The 17,892-nt window shown below is 43.6% G+C and overlaps 1 protein-coding gene across 1 annotated transcript in view; it reads right to left on the reverse strand.

Moving 5' to 3' along the window:
• FAM47E (family with sequence similarity 47 member E) overlaps positions 1-17,011 on the reverse strand; it is a 31,135-nt gene extending 14,124 nt beyond the window's left edge. Inside the window, exons 1-4 of the mRNA XM_029234691.1 lie at positions 16,848-17,011; positions 11,934-12,304; positions 9,582-9,723; positions 3,514-3,619 (exon numbers count right to left, since the gene is read on the reverse strand). Of these exons, the coding sequence (XP_029090524.1) occupies positions 3,514-3,619; positions 9,582-9,723; positions 11,934-12,304; positions 16,848-17,011 (783 nt within the window). The remainder of the gene's footprint in view (positions 1-3,513; positions 3,620-9,581; positions 9,724-11,933; positions 12,305-16,847) is intronic.
• Between the last annotated feature and the right edge of the window lie 881 nt (positions 17,012-17,892).

A 17,892-nucleotide genomic window follows, 5' to 3' on the forward strand; every position in this document is an offset into this window, starting at 1 on the left:
TGTTAGTAGAAGGAAAGAAATCATAAAGATCAGAGCAGAAATAAATGAAATAGAAACAAAGAAAACAATAGCAAGGATCAATAAAACTAAAAGCTGGTTCTTTGAGAAGATAAAAGCTGGTTCTTTGAGAAGATAAACAAAACCATTAGCCAGACTCATCAAGGAAAAGAGGGAAAGGACTCAAATCAATAAAATTAGAAATGAAAAAGGAGAAGTTACAACAGACACCGCAGAAATACAAAGCATCCTAAGAGGCTATGACAAGCAACTCTATGCCAATAAAATGGACAACCTGGAAGAAACAGACAAATTCTTACAAAAGTATAACCTTCCAAGAAAGAACCAGGAAGAAATAGAAATATGAACAGACCAATCACAAGCACTGAAATTGAAACTCTGATTTAAAATCTTCCAACAAACAAAAGTCCAGGACCAGATGGCTTCACAGGTGAATTCTATCAAACATTTAGAGAAGAGCTAACACCCATTCTTCTCAAACTCTTCCAAAAAATTTCAGAGGAAGGAACACTCCCAAACTCATTCTATGAGGCCACCAACTCCTTAATACCAAAACCAGACAAAGGTACTACTAAAAAAGAAAATTACAGACCAATATCACTGATGAACATTGATGCAAAAATCCTCAACAAAATACTAGCAAACAGAATCCAACAACACATTAAAAGGATCATACACCATGATCAAGTTGGATTTACCCCAGGGTTGCAAGGATTCTTCAATATGTGCAAATCAATCAATGTGATACACCATATTAACAAACTGAAGAATAAAAACCATATGATCATCTCAATAGATGCAGAAAAAGCTTTTGACAAAATTCAACACCAATTTATGATAAAAGCTCTCCAGAAAGTGGGCATAGAGGGAACCCACCTGAACATAATAAAGGCCATATATGACAAACCCACAGCAAACATCATTCTCAATGGTGAAAAACTGAAAGCCTTTCTCCAAGATCAGGAACAAGACAAGGATGTCCACTCTCACCACTATTATTCAACATAGTTTTGGAAGTCCTAGCCACAGCAATCAGAGAAGAAAGAGAAATAAAAGGAATCCAAATTGGAAAAGAAGAAGTAAAACTGTCACTGTTTGAAGATGACATAATACTATACATAGATAATCCTAAAGATGCCACCAGAAAACTACTAGGGCTAATCAATGAATCTGGTAAAGTTGCAGGATACAACATTAATGCACAGAAATCTCTTGCATTCCTATACACTAATGATGAAAAATCTGAAAGAGAAATTAAGGAAACACTCCCATTTACCCTTGCCACAAAAAGAATAAAATACCTAGGAATAAACCTACTGAGGGAGACAAAAACACGTATGCAGAAAACTATAAGACACTGATGAAAGAAATTAAAGATGATTCAAACAGATGGAGAGATACACCATGTTCTTGGATTGGAAGAATCAATATTGTGAAAATGATTATACTGTCCAAAGCAATCTACAGATCCAATGAAATCCCTATCAGATTACCAATGGCATTTTTTACGGAACTAGAACAAAAAAATCTTAAAATTTGTATGGAGACACAAAAGAACCCGAATAGCCAAAGAGGTCTTGAGGGAAAAAAACAGAGCTGGAGGAATCAGACTCCCTGAGTTCAGACTATACTACAAAGCTACAGTAATCAAGACAATATGGTAGTGGCACAAAAACAGAAATACAGATCAATGGAACAAGATAGAAACCCTGGAGATGAACCCATGCACCTATGGTCAACTAATCTATGACAAAGGAGGCAAGGATATACAATGGAGAAAAGACAGCCTCTTCAATAAGTGGTGCTGGGAAAACTGGACAGCTACATGTAAAAGAATGAAATTAGCACACTCCCTACACCATACACAAAAATAAACTGAAAATGGATTAGAGACCTAAATGTAAGACCAGACACTATAAAACTCTTAGAGGAAAACATAGGAAGAACACTCTTTGACAGAAATCACAGCAAGATCTTTTTTGATCCACCTCTTAGAGTAATGGAAATAAAAACAAAAGTAAACAAATGGGACCCAATGAAACTTAAAAGTTTTTGCACAGCAAAGGAAATCATAAACAAGACGAAGAGACAACTCTCAGAATGGGAGAAAATATTTGCAAACAAATCAATGGACAAAGGATTAATCTCCAAAATATATAAATAGCTCATGCAGCTCAATAACAAAAAAACAAACAACCCAATCCAAAAATGGGCAGAAGACCTAAATAGACCTTTCTCCAAAGAAGACATACAGATGGCCAAGAGGCACATGAAAAGCTGCTCGACATCACTAATTATTAGAGAAATGCAAATCAAAACTACAATGAGGTATCACCTCACACCAGTTAGAATGGGCATCATCAGAAAATCTACAAACAACAAATGCTGGAGAGGGTGTAGAAAAAGGGAACCCTATTGCACTGTTGGTGGGAATGTAAATTGATACAGCCACTATGGAGAACAGTAGGGAGGTTCCTTCAAAAACTAAAAATAGAATTACCATATGACCCAGCAATCCCCCTGCTGGGCATATACCCAGAGAGAACCATAATTCAAAAAGACACATGCACCCCAATGTTCATTGCAGCACTGTTTACAATGGCCAGGTCATGGAAGCAACCTAAATGCCCATCGACAGATGAATGGATAAAGAAGTGGTGGTACATACATACAATGGAATATTACTCAACTGTAAAAAGGAATGAAATGGGTCATTTGTAGAGTCGTGGATGGATCTAGAGACTGTCATACAGAGTGAAGTAAGTCGGAAAAACAAGTATCATATATTAACGCATATATGTGGAACCTAGAAAAATTTTACAGATGAACCAGTTTGCAGGGCAGAAACTGAGACACAGATGTAGAGAACAAACGTATGGACAGCAAGTGGGGAAAGCCGCGGGAGGTGGGGGTGGTGGTGTGATGAATTGGCAGATTGGGATTGACATGTATACACTGATGTGTATAAAATGGATGACTAATAAGAACCTGCTGTATAAAAAAATAAAATTCAAAAAAATATATTGATAATGGCGCATTAATTTTTTCAAGTGTACCATACTAATTATTAACACGAGAGATGTTATTAATAGGAGGAACTGGGCATGAGAAATATGGGAAATTTCTTACTATTTCTGAAACTTTTCTGTAAATCTAAAACAATTCCAAAATAAAAAGCTAATTAAAAATTATAATAAAAAAATGTAAAAATTAAAAAATATATATATGAAACAACAGCAATGTACATATAAACAATAAACATTCAAACATTGGCTGTAAGCTTGCAAACTTTCCAGAAATTTCACCTACAAGAAACATTTCTATTTTAAACAGTGGGAGAGTCAAAAGATTCGTTTACGACTTTGCCTATTTGACTTAGATTATATCCAAACACTGTTTTTTAACAAAAGCAACTTTGAGCTCGACTTATAAGTATTACCAGTAACTTACAAACTTAGTAGGCCAGCTGCAGAAGTCGCTAACTCCTTTGCGTACGTTTTCATGAAGAAGTGGACCATCATTGCAGAGCAGATCTGTTTCACTTGGCTTCTTTTCTTCATAAAGCCATTGGCCTGGATGTGACACAGGAGTCTTCTTGGGACTAAAGTTAATGAGATCATCAAAGAATCACAATATACAGCGCCATGAATCCAGGTGGATTTCAAATAGTATCTTGGGGAGGAGCTCATAATGCAAGTATGTTTAACAGGCAGGCTCTTGCAAGCTGGTGCAAATTCTATGTTAATATTTTTCAAAGACCATATTCTCATTATCAATATCATAAAGACAAGTATATCATATTTATTTAGAACAATTAAAGCTGATATAGAATTTTATCACTGTAAGTTAATTTTTTTAAATTATGAGTACCATTTACTAAGACCCATTTCAGGTAAAAACACAAATTACAGGGCTTGGAATCTGTCAAGACTATCTTGAAAAATAGGAGATATCCTTGCCTTCTCTCTCCCTCAGCCCTAAACTCCAGCCTATTAGTAAATCTGGTAGATTTTAACTCTGTCTCCTTCTCCGGACTGTTGCAAAAGGCTCCTTGCTGGGGTCTCTGCATTTTCTCTTAAGGCCCTAACTGCTAATCCCTAATCCATTCCCGAAGTGTAAATCTTGTCTTATCAAATGCAGCTACCCTTCAACCTGGATTAAACCTCCTCAATAGCTTCTTTTTAAAACTTGAGATATAACTCACACACCCTAATATTTACCATTTCAAAGTATACAGTTGCTTTCATATATTTACGAAGTTGTGCAACCATCACCATTAATTCTGAGACATCTTCGTCACCCCAAAAAAGAAGGCCCATAAACTTTAACAGTCACTGTTCATCTCCCCACCCCCACCATTCTCTCTGCTCTTAAAAACCACTAATCTACTTTGTGTCTCTGTGGATTTGCCAATTCTGGGCATTTTATCTGAATGGAACCATATAATATATGATCTTTTATGTCTGACTTCTTTCACTTAGCATAATGTTTTCAAGTTTCATACATGCTGTTGCATGTATCAGTCGTTTCTTCCTTTTTTATGGCTGAATAATATTCCATTGTATGGAGAGACCACATTTTGTTTATCCATCATCAGTTGGTTGGTGGATATTTGAGTTGTTGCCACTCTGGCTATAACGAATAATGCTGCTATGGACATTCAGGTACAAGATTTTTGAGTTCAATAGCTTCTTGTTACTCCTCCAGTAAAGATCTAAGTCTAAACTCAGTTTTCAGGGCTCTTCATGGCCTGTTCCTTGCCTATCTCTCCAGATTCTTCTGTAACTACACACTCCCTCACTCTCTGAGCTCCAACCATAGCGGCCCCCTCTCAGTCCCATGAATTTATCATGCTCCCATCCAGCCACAGGGCCTTTGTACATGTTATTCTAACTGACTGCAATGCCAACTCTATTCCCTCATCCCCATTATGTCTCAACATACATGCCACTTCCTCAGGGAGGTATTCACACAGTCTGTCCCCAGAGCCCACATTTTATTCATAGCACCCTGTACCTTTTATTCATAGCACCTATATATTAATTCATCCATCCATCCATTCAACAAATATTTATTAGGCACCAACTATGTGCCAGGCACCATTCTAGGCATTTGGATTCAGCTGTAAATAGAGTTAAGACCCTGTCCTCACAGAGCTTACAATTGAGTAGGGAGAGACAGATAGGAAAGAGCTAAACAAATATGTACCAGGTGATTATAAGTGGTATAAAGAAAAATAAAACAGGGCAGGAGGGATGGAGAGTGATGAGAGGGGGCTCTTATTTATACAGAAAAGTTCTCTCAAAGTGATCTTTGAGCAGAGACCCGAAAGAAGAAAGGGATTAAACCATGTAGATATCAAACAATGCAGACACCAGGCAGACAAGAAAAGCATGTGCAAAGGCCCTGAGGTTGGTGTTAAGCATGTATGAGGCACACGAAGAGGTCAATGCGACTGGAAAGGAGTACTTAAAGGATATAATAGTAGAGGATGAGGCCTGAAGAGATAATGGGAACCTCATCATAAGGAACTTGAGAGGCAACTGTAAGGACTATGGACTTTACTCTGAATAAGTAGGCAACTGGAGAATTTTGAGCACAGGACTGTTATTGTATGACTTAAGTTTTTTACAGAATCACTTTAGCTATTGTGCAACAAATAGACTGGGGCAGAGGATGGGGGCTGGGTGGAGGCCATGAGACCAGTTAGTAAACTATTCCAATAATCCAGGCAAGAGATGATGGTATCTTGGAATAGATTGACAGTAGTAGAACAGGTGAGATTCTAGGTATATTTCAAAGGTAAAGGTGTTAGGATTTTTCGGCAGATTGCAACCACTGTTTCAAAAGCCACTGGAAGAATGGAGTTACTATTTACTGATCTGGAGAAGACAGAAGCGGGTGTAGGTTTGGGGAAGAAATCAAGAGTTCAGTTAGGACTTGTCGAGTCTGAGATGCCAATTATACACTCAAAGGCAAATGTTAAACATCCACACATAGACGGCCTGAATGAGGTGACTTAGATTGCGTAAACATGTAGAAAAGAAGACGTCAGAGACTGATGCACTTCAAGGTTAAAAAGAAGGTGAGGAAGGACGAGCAAGAGACTGGGGAGAGGGCCATGACGCAGGAGGAGAGCCAAGAAAGAGGATGTACCAGAGACAAAATGAAGAAGTGTTTCGAGAAAGATGGTATCAATTGTGTCAGCTGCTACAGTTACATCAAGTGGTGATCACTGAGAGCTGATTAGGTAACATAGAGGCCATTGGTGACCTTGACCCAAGGGAGATCCAGTGGAGTGCTGATTGCTGCGTTCAAGAAAGAATGAAAGAGGAAGTGAGTATGGACACCTCTTTCAAGGAGTTCTGCTCTAAAGGAAAGAAGAGACTATATAGTTAAAGAAAGTTGTTTTAAAGATGGGAGATATTACCTCATGTGGGAGGCTGCTAACGGCTCCCAAAGAGATCAGGTGCTGATCTTTGCAACCTCTAAAGGTTACTTTATGTGGAAAAAGAGTCTTTACAGATATGATTAAACTAAGGAGTTTGCGATGGGGAGATTATCCTGGATTATCTGGGTGGGCCCTAAACGCCATCACAGTGCCTTATAGGAGAGAGGTAGAGGAAGATTTGACACACACAGAGGAGAAGGTGATGTGAAGACGGGTCAGGGAGAGATTTGAAGATACTGCCCTTTGAAGAATGGAGTGATATGGCCACAAGCCAAGGAAGGCTGGCAGCCTACAGAAACTGAAAGAGGCAAGGAATAGATTATTCCCTAGAGCCTCTGGAAGGACATGTACCTGCAGATACTTTGATTTCAGCACAGTAATTCTGATTTCTGACTTCAGGCCTTCAGAACTGCAAGATAATAAATTTCTATTCTTTTAAGCCACCAAGTTTGTGTTACTTTGTGTAGCAGCCATAGGAAACTGAGAATACACTGACAAAAAAAAGCCCTCGCCATTATATAATTATACATTCATTCTGTGATATGACAATTTATTAACACATTAATTTTGTTCATTTTCTCTATACTTTACCTTCTCCCCTCTTAAGTAGATAACCCATTAGCTTGAAATTTCTTGCCCTGGAGATTTTTACAGGGTTGACCAAGAAAACTGCCTAAGTGAAAGACAGATCTTATATTGTGTAGAAACCCAAGCTCACTGAAGTAATTATGTAGGTGTTGAGATGGGATGGGGAGAGTGGGGTGGATGCATAGAGTGTGACAGAAACAGCAAAGGGTTGAGAAAAGAAAGAGTTCCCAAAACCAGAAAGAAATTAAATATCAATTTAATTGCCTCTGCAATTGCTAGAGGCCTATCCCACTTTCTTACACTACAAAAAATGACCACGACTGAATGTTTGCTATTCAGTGGGATGAGGGCTTGGTGTCAGATATAAATAGAAATAAAAGAAAAGTAATATTTCATAAACATATAGCTTTGTGAACAAAGACTCGATGCCCTTGATATTTAATGCTTTCTTCCACACCAGTCTGCAATCACCACGAAGATGGGGTCCTAACTTGTTTAGCACTGTGTCCTCAGAACCTAGCACTGACCATGACCCATAGTAGGTGCTTGATAAGTACTGTTGATCTTTTTGCATAAATAGAATGAGCTAGTGGTCCCTGAGGGTCAAGAATTCAAAGGTGCTCACAGGGCCACACTGACCCACACTGTTGGAGTCTCCAAGGGGACCCCCTACTTACAACACTCCTCCCTCTTCCCCACCCACATTCTAAGCACTGAAAAATAATACAAAGAGCAAAGACAAAAGCCAAAATGTCCCCTTTATCACTGGCGGCAGCCATGTTCGAGCACTTGGGTTCAGGTCCAAGAGGACTTGCTAACTGAAATCCAGAAATGGGCAGACTGTCCCATCCAGGCAGCAGTGGCATGGACCAGGGTGCAGCTCCCCTCAAGAAGGAAGGAAGAGAGGAGAACTCGTGCTTCCATGGGCCATCTTGCTTTCCAGTAGAAGGGCAGAGCTGAGAGGAGTGTGCCCAGTTGTTCTCCCCAGACTGACCAGGGGTACACTAAGAGGCCAAAACAGTGGGGCTCCTGTCACATCGTGTCCCCACCTAACCAACATGTATAATTAATCAGTGGATTCTCTCTCACTCCACTTCCATGTAGCTAACTCGTGTGACTAGCAAAGCTCTCCGTGGCCCCTTCCACACACCCTGGCCGTGGTCCTGGGTCCTATGTAAGTGGCCTGGGTGCTGTGGCTGGGCTGCCCTCTAGTTCACCCATACGCTTCAGTGCCTGCCAGTGATCTCATCAATTTCAACAGTCAAATGCATATCCCAAATCTGTTTGTGTCAAGTATACTTATCATGGCACTTACATTTTAAATTAAATAATTTGTGAATGGGGAAAACAAAAGCGTGATATGAAAGAGAGAGATTTCTATGAAAACGAAGCTTAGTGCTTTGGAAAGGTTCAATGAAGGTGGCATTACTGGTGTAGTTTATGCAAAAAAGATGACTGGGAAACTCCAAGCAGCAGACCCTTACTCCAAAAAAGGCTTTATAATAAAAGACTAGCAAGTGAATGTACAGTTATGTTTTAGGGTAAAGCAAAATGTGTCAAGTACTAAATTATCATCTTCTACAATTCCCTATGTTAGCCTCTTGGTTGGCTGGTTTGGTTGGTTGGTTATTCAAGCAACTACTGGTCTCAGTCCTGTTGAATAAAAGGGCTTCTGCCACAGATAATGCAGAAAGCCATTGTGGGCTAATCAAAGTCAATCAGGTTTTCTGCAGTTTTCTTCTTCTCTGACAGCTGTCCTAGAGTCACGCAGATACACCCGTACTCGCTCCATAGCTGGCTAATTCACGTCCATTTATGAAGTAAACACTCTTCAGAGCGGGACCCGAGGCTCCCTTCCCTCCTCCTCAGGAACTTAGTTACTTTTGCTTCTCTTAATTATTCTCAAGATTCTTAATTATTCCTAAAATATTCTAAAGATGAGAAGCTTTGAGAAGGTAACTACAGATAGTCACTGACTTATGCTGGTTCGACTTACAATTTTTCTACTTCATGATGGAGTAAAAGCAAGCAACGTTCATTCACTAGAAAATGCACTTTGAATTTTGAATTTGGATCTTTTCCTGGGCCGGTGATATGCAGTGATGATACTGTCTTGTGATGCTGGGCTGCGAACCACAGCTCCCCGTCAGCCACGTGATCACAAGGGCAAACAGCCGATACACTTACAACCATCCTGTACCCACACAACCATCCTGTTTCTCACCTTCAGCGCTGTATTCAGTTAATGACATAAGATATTCGACACTTTATTATACAGTAAGCTTTGTGTTAGATGATTTTGCCCAACTGTAGACTAATGTAAGTGTTCCGAGCACGTTTAAGGTAGGCTAGGCTACGCTATGATGTTTGGTAGGTTAAATGTATTAAATGCATCTTTGACTTATGGTATTTTCCATTTACCATGGTTTATGGAGACATAACCCCACCGTAAGTCAAGGAAGATCTGTACTAGAACGTTTCATCATGGGACAGGAATGAGCGAGAGGTTAAGAATGATACTTACTGCCCCAGGAAGACTTGAGTAGAACGTTTTTTTAAAAGTTTTGTGGGTTCCTTCATTCTTTTCCGGATGCCCTGACAATAACCCCATGTGTCCTCCAGCTTCCTGTCAGGATCCAGCACTTCCAGCACCTTTAATAAGAGTTACAAACAGAAAACAACTTTAGAGGAAAGAAAGATGAGCTGAAAAGGGTGCCCCTTGATTCTAAAACAGAATGGACCTAGTCATCCCTTTCCTTTTCCTTTCCAGTTGGTCAATTCTGTTCATCAATTCCAGTGTAAATACAGCGCTGGGTGCTGCAGGTAAACGTCCATCATCTAGACATTAGCTATGTGGCCTTTTTACTGAAGTTCTGTCTCCTCTAGATGGAACAGTGCCTCTGGACCCACCCGGACCCCACTGCCCCACAGAAAAAAAGTGTCTCTAGAGGATTTCTGTTTATTTGACTGCCCAACATCCATTCTTCCTCCTATAAGTAACAGTCTCTAGACTTTTCTTTGGAGAATCATGTCTCTCTCCACTCTCAGTCCTTGTGATCTGAATTGGCCTGACCACTCGTCACTCTGCAGGCTGACCAGGTTAATCAGGCCCACAGTGACTGGCTTAGGAATGGGTACAAGACCCAAGTGAGACCTAGGGAAATTTGGTCATGGAATTTTGCTGGAACCGTGCAAAAAGAGGTGGTGTTTTTCTGGGTAAAATTTACATCTAGAGCTGCTGGTGGCCATCATAGCACCACAAGAAGAGATCCTGCTTCAGAAGGAAGCCAACACATCTGTTTGAGGAGGTCAGACATAGGAATAAGAGCCACTGTCCCATGTGCCCTCTAAGGAGGTGTGCAAACAATCTCTTTGTCACGGACTCAGAGCTCTGGCCCGCAGGAGGCAGTGAAGGAAAGCCCAGGGGGCAAATCATTGATTAGAAATTCCAGTTGTCCTTTCTACAGACTTCCCTGACACTAATCACTTACTCATTCATTCATTCATTATCCATAAATATTTATTGAGTGTCTACCATATGCCAGGTATTGGTGGTACACAGTGAAAGACACAGATAAAATCCCTGCCCTTGAAAAGCCCTGCCCTTGTAGAGCTTTTATTCCAGTGAGAAGCCCAGCGCTGACAACTGCTAGGATGGAAATAGATCATGGTAAGGCACAGAGGATGAGAGGGAGGGGAGTGCCTTTTTATGTAGGCCCCTCCAGTGAGGAGATAATTGAGGAAAGAGCTGAAGCAAGTGAAGGAGTGAGCCCGGCAGACATCCGGGGGCAAGTGCTCCAGACAAAGGAACAGAGACCTAAACTGGACATGCTTGTTCACGTTTGCTGAGCAGCCAGGAGGCCAGAGTGGCTGCAGCAGACTGAGGAGGGCAGAGGAGTAGGCGGTGAGGTTGGAGAGGGAGCAGGGCAGGAATGGGACGGAGCACAGAACACGCAGGACCTTCCAGACCATGGCAAGGACTTCACTCTGAATGAGAAGCTTTGAGCAGAGGCGTTTACCTTCTCAACAACTGTCATGCTTGCTAACACAGGGAACAGACTGCAGGGGCTAAGGGGGTAGCGGGGTAGCAGGCACTGTTAGTTCCCTGTCCAATATCCATCCTGCCCCCTTTCCTTAAATCTAATAGAATTTTGTCCTGGATTTTGTTCAGGGCTGCAATACCCACCCAAGAAATTCAATTTTCTAGACTCCCTAGCAGCTAAGAGTGGTCAGATGAATGAGATGTTTACTGGGAAAGCTACTATTTGCCTAATTAAAAGAGTCGGCTGGCGTGCAACTTTTAAACTCTGCCCCTTCCCCTTCCTGTCTGAAAGACAGACTCGATGCCTGGAGGTGTGGAAGCCATTTTGAGCTATAAGGACAAGAGACGTATGCTAAGGACATTAGACCTGCAAGTTGAAAGAAGCCTGGGACAGAGGTGACAGATCGCAGCTGCTGCCCAGCCCTAGTCTTGGCAACCTGGTGAAATTTCCCATGACATTTCAGGCGCGCAGGTGCCTTTCTAGCCATCAGTTAATAATTCTCACGGACACCTCCCAAGACCAGGCTAACGTGACAGAAGCAAGACTGGACAATTCCTCCACTCTATTCTCCCCCTAAAAAGTCACAAGCAAAGTAGACTGGTAGAGCTTCAGGGGTAAAGAAGTCGGACACTTCTGGTTTGCTGGGCCTTTATAAGTTGGATGGCGTCATAGGAAGCACAGGGAGCGGCGGGTATGTTGCTGCCATTTGCACGTCTTAGAAGGCTGCTCCAAACCCCGGGAGACCTGCCCCCCTGGGGACACATTCATCACCCTCACCCCTTGGAGGGCACTCCCCAGGCATCTAAGGAGCAATATTCCCCAGGTGGTCACCTCTGCGGGCATGTCTTCCTCCAGGTCCGGGTGGAGAGCCGAGGGGTGGGGGGTCGGATGGGCCTCAACGTCCGCCAGGAAGTCCTTACGCGCCTGGCGGGCCGGCGAGAGCGTGGAACACAGGGCTGCTTCCCTAGGCAGCATGTTCTTCTGGCTCCTCTTCGGGGCAGGTCGGGGAGCTCTGTGATAAATCTGGGGGAGAAAGCCCTCCTCAGGGCCCCGAGTGATCACACCTCCGCAAGGCGGGCAGCCTTTCCGGAAGTCATCCAGTCGCGTTCTCACAAATCTCCACCGCCGGCTGTTCAGTGACGTGGGGCGTGGCGACCTGCGCCTGTGCTTTGTGAAGCACTTGGACGGCAGATCTTCTCTGTACCTGCGAGACAACACGCCGGTGTTATGGGCCACAAGGGTGAGAGAAGGAGGTTGTGAGCAGGCTGGTCTCCACCTGTTTCAGGAGGAGAGGTGGGGGAAGGGAGGGTCACGTGGCGAAGTCTGAGTTAATCATAGTCCTGGTTCATGGCACGTTATCGAGGGTCTGTGCAAGGCCCCTCTCCTGTTTTCTTTATTCTACGTTATTCCCATAGCCCACCATCATTGCCCTCCCCTGCACAAGCAAAACCACTCTAACAGATTTGGAATGTACCCATTGTTTGCAGACATCCTTATAAGACCTGTGTATCCTTCATGTACATAAGTGGTACTGTTCTGTTACTTGCTTACCAAGCAGGATACCATGAAGGCTCATCCGTGTCACTATGTGTAAACGTAATCCATTATTACATTTGGTGGTGCTGTCACCACCATCCAGCTATGCAGTCTCTTTGTGAAGAATACTCACAAGTTGTGACCCCTCTTGGGACTCTTTCTTATCCTTTAAAGGGACACAGTGCAGTGGGAAGAACTTGGACACAGTGACAACTCGCCCCTAACTAGCTGTGTGATCTTCGCCCTTCATTTAACCTTTGTGGACCTCGATTTCTCCTCTAAACTCAGGGGGTCAAGGGTTGCAAACTGGTTGTTCATGGACTGTATCAGGCCCACAAACCTGTCATTTGATCCCATTTGTGTTTTAATAAGAATCATAAGAGTTCACATGTATTGAGAACTTTCTATATAACACGTGTTGTTCTAAGTGCTTTACATGAATTAACTTGTTTTAATCTCATAACAATCCCATGAAGTAGGTACTAATATTATTCCCATTTACAGATAAGGAAATTGAGGCACAAAGAAGTTGAAAACCAAACACTTGTCAAAGTTCCCACAGCTAATATAAGGGAGAGAGCTGAGATTTTAATACAGGTAGTGTGCCTCTGGAGAAAGGTGTTTAACCACTATGCCGGAGCTTCTGACATATAAAAACGTTCACACAAATAATCTGGAACAGAAATCAGGAGCTCTGGGGACACTGGGTCCACCTATCCATGGAGCCATTATTGGTATAAGGGCTGCCATCTTTAGACAAGTCCTATGCTCTCTTATTCACAGTCTCTACCACTCCCTACTGCCTTATATGCAGCCTGCTTCACTCTGTTTCTTTACCCATCAGACCCCTGTTTGCACTGAGTAGTTAGGGCATGAAGCTAAGATGGAAGAGACAGATGGACAAATGGGAAGGAAAATGGGACCTGGATAATCTAATATATCCAGCCATTGCCAAAGTCAGGACTTGGAACCTGAGCAGCTTAATGGCAGGTCTCTCATTATCCTAATATGTCACACTGCCCTAGTTATATATTTCTATATTATTGGTGTCTTTCCTTGAAGCCTCTTCCACCTCCAGGCCCTTCTCATCTATAATTACTCGTTACAGCAAATCTACTCCTTGTTGAACTCATCCTTATAGGCACAAAACTTTTTTTTTTTTTTTTTTTTTCGGTATGCGGGCCTCTCACTGTTGTGGCCTCTCCCGTTGCGGAGCACAGACTCCGGACACGCATGCTCAGTGGCCATGGTTCACGGGCCCAGCCACTCCACGGCATGTGGGATCCTCCCGGACCGGGGCACGAACCCGTGTCCCCTGCATTGTCAGGCGGACTCTCAACCACTGCGCCACCAGGGAAGCCCAGCACAAAACATTTTTAAGAGGTTCCAGCTTGATCTCTGTTCTTTTCTTATGAGTCCTAGAAACTTCCTGCTTGCTGTACGTGCATGTGTGTTTTAAGGGCTTAACCCATTTCTACTGTGAAGATCTAAATGAAAGGATATAAAAACATGAGTTTACAAAAAGTTGCCCTTTGCAATTAATAAATCACTCAAATAGCTAAGGGGTGGGAATGTCGAAATTCCATCTAATCTTGAGATTTGATGACCCACTCAGTATGACCAGTTAGCAAGTTACCCTCCACAGTATTAAATATCTTTACCAGGGCTTCCCTGGTGGCGCAGTGGTTGGGAGTCCGCCTGCCGACGCAGGGGACACGGGTTCGTGCTCCGGTCCGGGAAGATCCCACATGCCGTGGAGTGGCTGGGCCCGTGAGCCATGGCCACTGAGCCTGCGTGTCTGGAGCCTGTGCTCCGCAACGGGAGAGGCCACAACAGTGAGGGGCAAAAAAAAAAAAAAAAAAATCTTTACCAAAGTGTATTTTCCACCCATTGACAACAAATTCAAACACCCAAGCACTTCATAAAATCAAATCTGATAACCAATATTTTTACTTAAGGACAGTCATACAACTTAAAATGGGGAAAGTGTGGCAGCTAGCTCAAACCTCATAGATTGTTAGAGCTGGCAGAAACTTTGAAAGAAATCTAGTCCACCTTCCTCACTTTTCAATGAGGAAACTGAGTTCCAAAGAGGTGAATAAGGCAACCAATCTGGCTGGAGGGCTTCCCATGACCCCACTTTACCTCTCATAGCTGTTAAGCTTACCACTCTGCATTCTGTTAAGTTCATGAAAAATTTTGCTTGACCCAGAAAATAAAACATTTTTTCTAAACATTTACTATTTCACAGTCACTATATGATACTTGGATATTTCCACTTTTAAGAATTGCAAAAGAGTGTCAGGCATTTATCCTAAAGAAATGAAAACTTATGTTCACACAAAAACCTGTACGCAAATGTTCATAGCAGCTTTATATGTAATAGCTAAAAGCTAGAAACGACCTGAATGTCTTTCAGCACATGAATGGATAAGCCATGGTACGTCCGTGCCACGAAATACAACTCAGCAGTAAAAATGAACTAACTGTTGATGCACACAATCTCTTGGATGGATCTCAAGGGCTTTCGCTGAATGAAAAAGAGCCAATCTCAAAAGTTTTATACTTTTAATAAAGGTATTATTCTATTTAGCTAACATCCTCAAAAGAACAAAATTATAGAAATGGAGGCCAAATTAGTGGTTGCCAAGGGTTGTGGGTGGGAAAATGAATGATAATAAAGGGATAGCATGAAGTGGTTCCCTTGCGGTGAGGAAACAGTTTTGTATCTTGATGTATACATATGACAACATTTTACTGAACCACACACACACAAACACACACACACAAGTGACAACTGGTGAAATTCAAGTAAAGTCTACCGTCTAATTCATATACTGCGCCAGTGCTGATTTCCTGCTTTGGTAATGTACTATCATTATGCAAGATGGTACTACTGGAAGCATCTGGAGGAAGGATATATGGGGCCTCTGCACTATATCTGCAACTTCTTGTGAGTCTATAATTATTTCAAAGCAAACAGTTTGAAAATGGGGCTGGGGAGAGATTCTCGAAGAGTTCATAATTGCTAACATGTATACACTGCATGTATGTGGCAGTAACTGCTTCACAGGTGCTATGTCAGTAAATACTCACAACAATCCTATAAAGCTGATTCCTTTTATTGTCCCCATTTTACAGGTAGGAAAACTGAGTCCAGAAACAGCAACTAAGTTGCCTAAGGTCACCAGTCAAACAAGAGGAAAACTGGCCTTCAACTCCAGCCTTTCTGATTCTAGACTTTGTCATCTTAACCACCACATCGTGCTGCCTACAAGAGAGCCGAATTCCATTCTCAGAAGCAGCTCGAGGAATCAGCAAAGGCAGAAAGCCTCAGCTTCCTGTCCTGCGGCAGTGACAGAGGTAGGAGACAGATGGGCCCCTGGGCTGGACAGCTGGTGTCTGTCACGTGGAGTAAAATTGAAGCTTTGTTCTCCCCCAGACACTCCAAGGACAAAGCTAGTGGCAGAAGCTGAGCTCTGCTGAAGTAAAGAGATAAGATGACCACTCCTGAGGTCAGGAAAACTTCCCTTTCTGCACATGCGCAGGAAGGCTCCTTGGGGGTCAAAAAGGGAGGGGGTGCCACCCCATAGTAAGTGTGGACATGCACCCACAGGCCTCTGTGGTGGGATCCATCTTAGCAAAATGTTGCACATGCATGTTGGGGAGCATCCTAGGACCAGTCAGGTGTAAAGGAAGAAGCAAGGTAATTGGCCAGATGTAAACAAAGACATGGAAGGACTGTCCTATAGAAGGGATTTAAATCACCTCTTCACTGCTTTTCTCAATCAGGAGGCCAGCACTCCTCTCCGGTTGTGTACTTCCGCCTACTTTCTGACTTACTGTCTCCTCCTCATTAAGAGAGGACGCCCATACCCTTTCTCCCTGGGTGTGTATTTCTGCCTAGCTCCTGACTTAAATAAACTGTTTCAGTGTGTGCTCTCCTATACATTGTGCTGTGTCTCTAATAATAAACGCTGTACCTGTTTTTACAGTTTTTGCCTCCTTGAAACATTCTTGTTTTCAGTGGGGGTAAGAGCCAGGGGAACTTTGCTTCTAGCCTCTAGCCTCTGGTGTCTAGGATTCCTGGTTTTCATCCAGGCTACCCAGGTTCAATTCCTGGGCAGGGAACTAAGACCTCTCTTCAGGACAGCTGACTGCTGTCTCTCCGAGATCAACACATTCAAAACAGCAGCAGACCACCCCAGTACCCGAGGTACTCTCCAAACACGGGCTCAGCTTGGCCACAGTTACCAGCTGGGTGGCCAAGGCTCCAGGTGCTGTCTAACCCGGAGAAGGGCAGGTCGCAGGCTAAACCAGTCTCCGCAGAGGACTCTATGGCCATCAGTTTCCCATTTGGAATGGGTATATTCATCTACATCCTCTGGGGGACTCTGAGGATAACAACAACAAAAAAAGGTGTCCTTGGCGTTGAGGAACTTCGCGCGCTGGTTATGGTCTATTTTTGCGGGGGACCATGAGGAGGAAAGGGAGTTGGGTCCTCCGCGGCCCCTGGCCATCCCCCGCCCCCAGCCGCAGCAAGCAGGGGGTGCAGGCTCCCCCCACGCTCCACCCGCGCGCGTGCGCGCGCTTACCAGGGTCTGCAGTCCGTGCCCATCGACACCCGGGCCCGCGCCGCGGGTGCGAACAGCCGCTTGCGGTCAGCCGTGGTTCCCCGGCTGCCCACCCGGCCTCCGGTGGTGTGTTTACCCCGCCTCTTGGGTCGCTAGGAGACCCGCGGAGCTGTGCGCTGCGCAGACTCGCTCAGGGCGCCCCCCTGCTGCTGGCGGGGAACACGCATCCGCGGGGCGTCCCTGCGTTCCCCAACCCTCGCCTCACCAGAACCTTCTCCAACGCCCCGGGGCGTGGACCGTGGCAGGAGAAGCGCGAAGGATCAGGTTCTTGGTTTAATTATGTTTTAATCTGTTCGGAAGGCGTGTTCGTGTTTATTTTGTTCACCACCGTTTCAAAAAATGTGTTGAAAAGGAAGAAAGCAGCTGGAGAGAGAGCAAGAGAGGAGTGGAAAGGGGGCGAAAGGGATAGACTGATTTCTAGTGGTGGGAAGGCCTTTTAGCACGGAATGCTTTTCTGGAGGTCTTGGAACTCCGTGAATCTCACCGCCTCAGTAAATCGGGGGCTGCGCACTGGTACCTAGCTAGTCACCAGCTGGTTTCCAGAGTCCCTCCCAGCTCTTGTGTTGCTTGATTCTTTTGCCTGGACTCACTTCAGCAGTAAAGTTGCCATCCAGTTGGCCGT

This window comes from Monodon monoceros, unplaced genomic scaffold (genome assembly GCF_005190385.1).
Source record: "Monodon monoceros isolate NGI ecotype Baffin Bay Population unplaced genomic scaffold, NGI_Narwhal_1 Super_Scaffold_20, whole genome shotgun sequence".
NCBI classification, from domain to species: domain Eukaryota; kingdom Metazoa; phylum Chordata; class Mammalia; order Artiodactyla; family Monodontidae; genus Monodon; species Monodon monoceros.